At 36.6% G+C, this 9,552-nt stretch overlaps 1 protein-coding gene across 3 annotated transcripts in view; it reads right to left on the bottom strand.

Moving 5' to 3' along the window:
- TMTC2 (transmembrane O-mannosyltransferase targeting cadherins 2) overlaps positions 1-9,552 on the bottom strand; it is a 649,990-nt gene that overhangs the window by 446,673 nt on the left and 193,765 nt on the right. For all 3 annotated transcript variants that reach the window (XM_082850900.1, XM_082850901.1, XM_082850899.1), the window contains exon 3: positions 539-1,367. In XM_082850900.1, the coding sequence (XP_082707026.1) occupies positions 539-1,367 (829 nt within the window). The remainder of the gene's footprint in view (positions 1-538; positions 1,368-9,552) is intronic.

Genomic DNA, 9,552 nt, shown 5'->3' with positions numbered 1-9,552 from the left:
TCTGCAAAGCTAAGGGTGACTCACACTTGCACGCACACACACTGATACCTATAGACACCATGTCAAGGTTCAGAGGTGGCCTTGCCTCCAAATCTTTTAAAGGTATCAGTGTAAGCCTCGTGGTATTTCCTCAGGCAGTGCTTGGAAAACAGAAGAGCTAAACTATACTTATGTGGGATAACCTGACTTTCATTGCATGATGAAAAGAGATGATGTCCGTGCCAGTATTTTAGAATGTGGAAACCAAGCCTTTTTCTAAGTTCTTACGATAGTCAGTATTTTTACACAATAGGAGCTCTAATTCCTCTGGACAAGTATAGTCAGAAACATAGGAAAACACTTCCCTATTCCAAATATGGAATGCTGGATGTTTCTAAAATAATGGTACTGCTCCCTCGCTTAAAAAAAAACAAAAATTATAAGTATTGAGTAAAAGAACCTCTTCTTCCTTAATACTGTGTGTTTTAAGGCAAGAAGCAAAGATATAAAAGCCAGAAAAAGTAAACCGTCCAGGCAAAAGCATAAAATAAAATATTACCTTTAGCTGGGTTTACTTTTATCCCTGACCTATACAGCATTTCCTCATTCTGCCAGTCTCCGTTCCTGATCGCCGTCTTGAGTCCATAGAAAACAATTAACGTAGCTGTAGCATAAAAAATCAAGCTCTTGAGAAACCGCTTTTGGACTTTGACATAAAGGGCTCTCGCACCCACTGTAATGAGGAGGCAGAAGCCCATACTAGGAATATACAGTACTCGCTCTGCAATCACAAAGCCAACATAGAAAAACAGGTTCGTGGCAGGAACGAAGGGTATTATTAACAAAGACAAAGACAAAACAACAATGTTCTCTGTAGAAGGAAGCCGTGTTCTCTGTGACACATTATTTTTAATGCCATTTTCTACTTTGGATGGAAAGCTGGGCTTAATCTCTGAGTTCCGGTACTCCACCTCTGAATGGCAGCTATGTCCATTTGCATTCTGCTTGCCATTTGTTACAAATTTCCCGTTGCATTCTCTTTCTACGCTTGGGCTCTTCACACCATAGTAGGCAAGGAGGAGGAGTCCAGTATAGAAGGCCACAGTGTGTAGGTTTCTCCAATCACAAATTGTTTTGAGCAGAGGCACGGCATCCATTGACCAATCAAAACTGAGGGTATCTGGGCAGAGCAACAGCCAAAGGTTCTTGGTTGGCAAGTAGAAGAAGGTGAGTGTGCGAGCCAGGAGGCTATCCGAATCAGCAGCTGGGTTGTCAGAGTTGGAAAAGCTTGGTGGTTTGTTTCCCATCCAGTATAAACGGGCACCCAAAAGGGAAGTTCCCCAGAAAGTTAACAAACTAATGCTGAGAAAAAGAGGCAAGTTCTTCCTCTGAAACCAAAAGAGAGGGGGAAAAAAATTAAGATCATCATCAAGACAACATAGGAATACAACACTTAGAGATGAAAAATACTTTAAATGGACAACTAAAAACAGAGCATTAGGTTTCAAATACATGACTTCGTTTCCATCTCCTTTAAACGTGCTTACAGATATCGTAAGCTTAAAAAAAATGGACTATGGAATTCTACTCTGCATATAACTTTTGATGAGTATCCTTTCTTCTTGTTGCTCTCTAAATACCAATAACCAAAACTTCAATTTCTTGACCTCTATAAAACGGGTTGAATACATTTCCCTCTCGAAACTGGTGTCAGGTCAAAATAAGACTACAAAGTGGAAGTACTTAGCACTGCATATGGGATATAGTAGACATCTAATAAATGTCTTCTTTCATTTTATAGTTTAGATTCTGGGGAAAACAAAGAGCAGACATGCCAAAAAATATGGAGTATGACAGGATTCTGCATGCCTCAATCGCATTTAGCTACAGGCTTTTCAAAAGCTCACTTTATGCCACCTTGCTTTTACAAAAGACCTAAATTAGTACCTATTTTCATTAACAACAACAAACATGCAAAGAGGATTTTCACTTTTACAAAAAAGGTGAAAAGTGAAAATAGGTTCAGCATTTGTTTTTGCAGGGAGCCACCTACAGAGGCAGTGCGTACCCCACTGAGTGGCACCACCGAGCTCCTTCCCCAGGAGCTCTACTCAGCATCAAGCTGCCATAGCTTTAAACTGTTTCTGTGAGCATTTGCACTTTATCTTGATTTATCTGGTACATCCAGTTAGCAAGATGTGCCCTCAGGTAATAGCTTTTTTGCTTTAAGCCATTTCGGCTTGCAAAAGGTTTCACAGGAACAATCTACTTTCGGATGGTAAAAACCATGGTATGTCTATGCCAGTCCCCATTTAATTGTCTTGAATCTCCTTGCAGAATTTATAAACTGGGTTTTCATCTGCTACCCTGTGCTCTCAGTGACATCAGTGACAATAAACATCTAATAAGACTCCTTGTGAATCCTAAAATTTCCATGTCGATAACTTTTTAAAAATAAAATGACTTTAATGATGGACTTATTTCAAGAGAAAGACAGCAAATTGTGAGAGGAAGGCCAAAGGGCATCCCTGTTAATGAGAAATTTCTGGCAAACTCTTTCAACATGAATAAGAATTTAGTGACCTCAAATAATTTAAGTCCTGAAGAAGCAGTGGGGAAGGGGGAAGGGTGGACACCATATCCCAACTTTAATGATCCACTGCTAATGTGATCTCTTACGGTACACATTCTGGCACTATATAAAACTATCTTCCTCAAAGACATTCAGAAATGTGCTTGGAATCATGCAAAGAATATGCCGAATATTTAGTTTAAAAAACAATCTATAAAAGGCAACAAAAGCAAAAATAAACAAGTGGGACTACATCAAACCAAAAAGCTTCTGCACAGCAAAGGAAACCATCAAACAAAATAAAAAGGCCACCTACTGAATGGAAGATAATACTTGCAGGTCATGTGTCTGGTAAGGGGTTAATATACAAAATATATAAAGAACTCATACAACTTAATAGAAAAAAACAACAATCTGTTTAAAAAATGGACAGCGGATTTGAACAGACATTTTTCCAGGGAAGATATACAGATGACCAATAGGTATAGGCAAAGGTGCGCAACATCACTAATCCTCAGGGAAATGAAATCAAAACCACAATGAGATATCACCTCACACCTGTTAGAATGGCTATCGTCAACAAGACAAGAAATAGCAAGTGTTGGCAAGGAAGTGACGAAAAAGGAACACTTTTGCACTATTGGTGGGAATGTAAAGTGGTGCAGCCACTATGGAAAACATTTTTGAGGCCCTTCAAAGAATTAAAAATAGAACTACCATATGATTCAGTAATTCCATTTCTGGGTATTTATCCAAAGAAAAGTAAATCACTATCTTGAAAAGATACCTGCACACCCATGATCACTGTTCACTGCAGCATTATTTACAACAGCCAAGACATAGAAACAACCCAAATGTCCATCAATGGATGAATGGATAAAGAAAATGTGGGACATATATACAATGGAAAATTATTCAACCATAAAACAGAAAAGCCTGCCAATTGCAACAACACAGATAGACCCTGAAGGCATTACGCTAAGTGAAATAAATCAGATAGAGAAGGGCAAATACTGTATGATCTCACTTATAGGTGGAATATTAAAAAAAAAAAAAGCAGAACACTGAGCTCATAGATTAAAGAAAACAGATTGGTGGTTGCCAGAGGCAGGGGTTGGGGGGATGGGCAAAATGGTTGAAGGGATAAAGGTGGTCAAAAGGTAAAAACGTCCAGTTATAAGATAAATAAGTCGTGGGGATGTAATGTATAGCACGGTGACTATAGTTAACAACACTGTATTGCAAATTTGAAAGTTGTTAAGAGAATAGACCTTAAATGTTGTTGTCACAAGAAAAAAAACAGAAATTTTTGTGTCTGTGGCGATGGATGTTAACTAAACTTACTGTGGTATTCATTTTGCAATACATACATGTATCAAATCATCATGTAGTATACCTAAAACTAATACAATGTTAAATGTCAATTATACCCACCCAGAAAAGAAAAAAACCTTAGTCCACAAAACAATGTATTTTGAGCATGTACAAGTTCTATTAAAACAGTGTCTGCATTAAACTGTCACTGGCCTCTCCTCCTCTGACTCTCCCTTGTTCACCCCAACTCTAATTGCTGGAAGCCACAGAACTCCTCATGGATCATCTGCTCCATCTCTACTCTGAACTGAATCATCTCAGCAAGGATCGTGATTTTAAAATTTATTAGTAAATACTAATGACACCACCTTAACTTTCCTTCATCTCCATGGTCATTTATCCAATTGCCTGTTGGGCACAGTCAGAGACACCTTAGGTACCTCAGACTCAAGATGCCCAAAATAGAAATTGTTCGTTAATATCGTATCACAGTAACACTAAATTCACAGAATTAACTGCCTCAGTGTTTTAAAAACATCTGTGGCAGACTTCTGCTCAAAATTAATTCATGTAATGTTATATGGAATTTTTAATGGTTGGGGGAGTAATATGTTGATTCATCACCAAACTTTCAATTTCAGGTCTGCCCTATCAAAATGCAATGTTTGAAGACTCATTTTCATCTAAGAATAACTTTTGCAAACTATTCTTTTGCTCCCCTGAAATTCTACCTAGCAAAAGTCCTAAAATTTGTTGATTTTAGGGGAAAAAACACATAAAACCATATGTTAAAAGTTGTAATAACTTGTTGGATCAGTCACGAAACTGAGTATTCTTAGATTATGCAAGAGAGAAACACATCATTTGTCAAAGACAAATGAGGCCAGGTATCAAGGTATCCTAAAGGAGACAGATCTTGGAAAACAATTCAACTTTGAATTTGTACCAAAAGTCCATTTTGTAACTAAGTATTAACCAAGTGTTCTAAGTGTAATTAGGGCCATTCTACCACACAATCTTCTGGTGGGGGTAAGCAGAGAGGATGAGCAGAAGGAAGAAGGTGTTACAAAAAACAAGCTGTAATCAGGCAAGAAAAGCAAGGGAGTAAGAGAACCTTGGGGAGGGAAATTAACCAGGTTTCTTTGCTGGCGTGAAACTCCAGAAGAAGTTAGCCTTAATAATTACATAATTCTGATTCTTAAATATAGAAATGTCATAAGGCAAACCTACCTTATCCATTAATTTTTATTTTTTTATTTTTTTTGCGGTTCGTGGGCCTCTCACTGCCGCGGCCTCCCCCACTGCGGAGCACGGGCTCCGGACGCGCAGGCTCAGCGGCCATGGCTCACGGGCCCAGCCGCTCCGCGGCATGTGGGATCCTCCCGGACCGGGGCACGAACCTGTGTCCTCTGCATCGGCAGGCGGACTCTCAACCACTGCGCCACCAGGGAAGCCCTATCCATTAATTTTTAATAAAAGCATCATTATATTAAATTTGAATAAATTTCTATCAAAATAAAACAAGATTTAAGACATGATAAAATGATTCTAGTTTAATAATGCTGGAAGAATATTTAAATATACTAAACTACAAAACAAAAATGTGAGTAATGAAAACTATTCAATGATAAATACTATATAAGAAGGCTAAGTGCTGAGAAAAATGAAAAAGCATAAAAATAAAATACTAGCATGAAGTACTTTACATTTTAAAACATTTTCACATATAGTCTCTGATTTAAACAACTGACATAATAACTAAGATCAAGAGACATAAAGGTTGTGAAGTGAGATGCTCCATACACTCATTCTGCCATAATGGTGACGTCTACAAGGGCTAAATAAATTACACTATTAAAGGAAAACTGAGCTAACAGGTAAAAGAAAATTGATGCTTAAATGTTTAAAGTAGAAGAGTTTCTAAAGCCTTGTGATAGGCTGATACTTTAAAAAAGTGGTAGCCAAAATCTGAAATTGCAACTTTCAAGTCTCTTTAATGCCTTCTCACAGAATTTTGTTTAAAATTATCACCTATAAAAATGGGATTCTGATAAAACCAAATCTCTCTTCTAACCTCACATTCACTATTCCTGTGGAGATGGCCTTATAAGGTGAAAAAAAAAATCATGAAAAGATTTTATTTATTAATTTTAATCCTTACGTTCTGATTTATGGATTAAATCAAATTAACAATTTTTTATTGAGCTACAACTAGGAGCCAAGTGACCATACAATTAGCCTAGCATTTCTGCATTGTTTTGTTCTTGGCTTTGTGCGTCAAATAGATTCAACACAGTTATTTCCAAGATAAGGCATGAGAGTTCTGATGAACTGCCACCATAGACTTGAAAGTCAAAACTAGTAAAAACCACATATAGAAGATGAATTCCAAAGGCTGAGAAATTTAAACATGATCTAAGTATAACCTTTGATTGGGAGCATTAGAAAATGATTGAAATTTAATAGCAAAAGCATAATCAGTTCATTCAACACATCATGAAGGCTGCTTTATGTGGCAGACACTCTTCTTCTATGTGCTGGACATACACCTGTAAGAAGAAATGAGAGCCCATGTGCTCTTGGAGCTTTGTGTATTCTACTCTGCCTAGAAAAATACTTTGAAAGGAGAAAAATCTTAGTGTTTTCAATGATAGTTTTCAAACCTAAAGGACCATCAATATCAATTGTGAGCTTTTAAAACTACTGATACCCTAGTCTGACTAAAATCTCCATAGGAGATTGTAATATAGGCAAGGCTGAGAATCATCACATATTTGCACAAGTCTAATTCTTATTACTACCACTAAAAATACTGTTGGACTCTGGCTTTCATTTCACAGTCTAAGGCATATTTTCCTCATTCTAAATGAAGAAACCATAATGAAACATAAATAATGCTTTCTTTCAGTCTCTGGGACAAATTGAACTCAGCATAATAAATGAAAGTCAGGCTATAAAGGAATTGAGGTCTTTGGAATAAGTAGAATTCAGGGTTGAAACATTCAAGTCTTGTTGCAACATTCAGAAGACAGAGGGTTTGTTCTCAGAAAAAAAAAAAAGTGAGACTTCTGAGTATGAACCACAAAAAGCAAATAATCCAAGAGTAAATACAGATGTGAAACTACAGACAGGAAATTCAGAGAAAAGACAACAATAAACATTTGAAAAGATGCTCAATCTCATTAATAAAATGAAAGCTGAAGTGAAAAGAATATATTTCAAATGAACCTAAGTGAAAAAACAAAAAAAAAAGAATTGGATATTAAAGTCCCTGAAATTGTGTTGAAATGACACATTGTGAAAAACATAAATTGTACAATTTGGGTGGAAAATTTGGAAGTGTTTAGGAAAATTAATAATTTGTATTCCCTATCATTTGGTAATCTGGATTTAGTTACTCTCTAACAAAACCTCTTAGATCTAAATACAATGTCATCTAATGCAGCACTATTTATGAAAGCAAAAATAAGGAAATAGCTAAAAATTTCAATAGAGCAATATGAAAATAAATTATGGTATGACCATATAATCTAATCTATAAGGTAATTAAAAGGAAGACCAGGGTTTCCCTGGTGGCGCAGTGGTTGAGAGTCCGCCTGTCGACGCAGGGGACACGGGTTCGTGCCCCCGTCCGGGAGGATCCCACATGCCGCGGAGCGGCTGGGCCCGTGAGCCATGGCCATTGAGCCTGCGCGTCCGGAGCTTGTGCTCCGCAACGGGAGAGGCCACAACAGTGAGAGGCCCGCGTAGAGCCAAAAAAAAAAAAAAAAAAAAAAAAAGGAAGACTATATATATAAACTATATATAATATATATAAAGAGATACAAATATTTATATGTATGCATACATAAATATCAACATGAAAAATGCTATATAGCAATTAAGACAAACCAAATCATTTTAAAGTAACATGACTAGTGAATAATCATTGTGTAAAATATTCGTATCATAAAACCATATTGGCTATTCAGGAAAAAATACCATCTATTTTTCACAAATGCATACATATATATGTAAAGGTTTTTTGTTAGCTTGTTTTTGTTTTTTTCCCAGTCTAGAAATAATTACACCAAACATGAGATGATGAAATCTCTGGGACAGGATAGGGCAGGGAGATGGACTGATGGATAAGAGACAAAGGGGGCTTCAAATTTCTGCGTAATTGCTATTTATTCACAGCCTCCCAAAATTTATTGTAAAAAACAAGGTTTGACAATTCGATGTGCCTAAACTTATATTTCTTGGGTTAAAAAAAAATTTTTTTTTTTGAAATATGCAAATAATGTTAACAAATCTAAATTCTGGTCATAGGTACTTAAGTATCTGATGTGTTAGTTCCTATAATTTTCTATATTTAGTATTTACGGTAGCTATAATTTTATAATTGTTTCTTCATTAAAAAATACTTTTCCGTGTCCGTATTCAATCTATCTACAATTATTTTGTGATCCTTACCTTAATTTTGCTAGCAAATCTCTTAATTTCACAATGCACTCTAGTTGGGATACAAAATTATGATAATATTACCCCAAGGCACTCTTTTATATCTGGGGTATAATCACTGACACATCTTTGAATTCCCAGAAGCTAATACACACTCTGACATTTGTAGGTATTCAAATAAATTATTCTTAAACTAACTCTGACCCTCAAACCAAAAGTCTGTTTATACCTATCATCGCACACATTCTGAATCTTGTTATGATAAATCCTCACTCCTAATCCCTTATGAAGCCTCATAAATTAAACAATATTGCACAACTCCAAGGCTATTTAAAAATAGCTTGTTGTCATCATATACAGAAACTTGGCCTTGTCACCTTTATATCATAACACTTTTTGCCTGTTTCAATCTTTCTCCATGAAAAGTACACACAAAAGCAATGACATGTTCTGGAGGAACAGTTTTCTGACTACAACTTCATTTCAAAAGTAGAATTAGAAATGGGAAATTGCATGACTAAAAAAATTCTTATCAGACACATTTTATGTCAATTATTGAAGGGACAGGGTTCCTTCATGGTTTAATTCACTGTTTACTTACAAAATGATGTAAATCTGCTTTATGAAAGTCTAATTTCTCTAAAAGTTCAAATACATTCATCTTTTTAAAAATTCTTCTTTAACATAAAAAGGGAAATCAGGGCTTCCCTGGTGGCGCAGTGGTTGAGAGTCCGCCTGCCGATGCAGGGGACACGGGTTCGTGCCCTGGACCAGGAAGATCCCACGTGCCGCGGAGCGGCTGGGCCCGTGAGCCATGCCCGCTGGGCCTGAGCGTCCGGAGCCTGTGCTCCTTAACGGAAGAGGCCACAGCAGTGAGAGGCCCGTGTACCACCAAAAAAAAAAAAAAGGGGAAATCAGACCTAATCTCCATTTCATTTTAAAGAATTATACATTGCTAATCACAAAATCTTACAGGGATTTTTATGGGACTGTCAAACATAGGAAATCATAGAATGGAAATCCGCTAAGAATATAAAGTGCATGGTTGACAATTTTATCTGTATTCTCTGGACACACTAATCGAATACAAGAATGTAGCTACAGCTTAAGCAAATAATGAGAAATTTATCATAGAACATAAAAGTCTTTCCCACACATTACCTGAAATATGAAGGCAAAGCTGATGAGAAGACCCTGCCATATTAATTAGTGGTGATGTCTTTATAGAAGCCCTGTGGTGATTT

The sequence above is a fragment of the Leucopleurus acutus genome (assembly GCF_964270905.1).
Source record: "Leucopleurus acutus genome assembly, chromosome: 11".
NCBI lineage: Eukaryota > Metazoa > Chordata > Mammalia > Artiodactyla > Delphinidae > Leucopleurus > Leucopleurus acutus.
The sequence above is the reverse complement of the archived record's forward strand: the minus strand, read 5'-3'. Positions and strand labels throughout refer to the sequence as shown.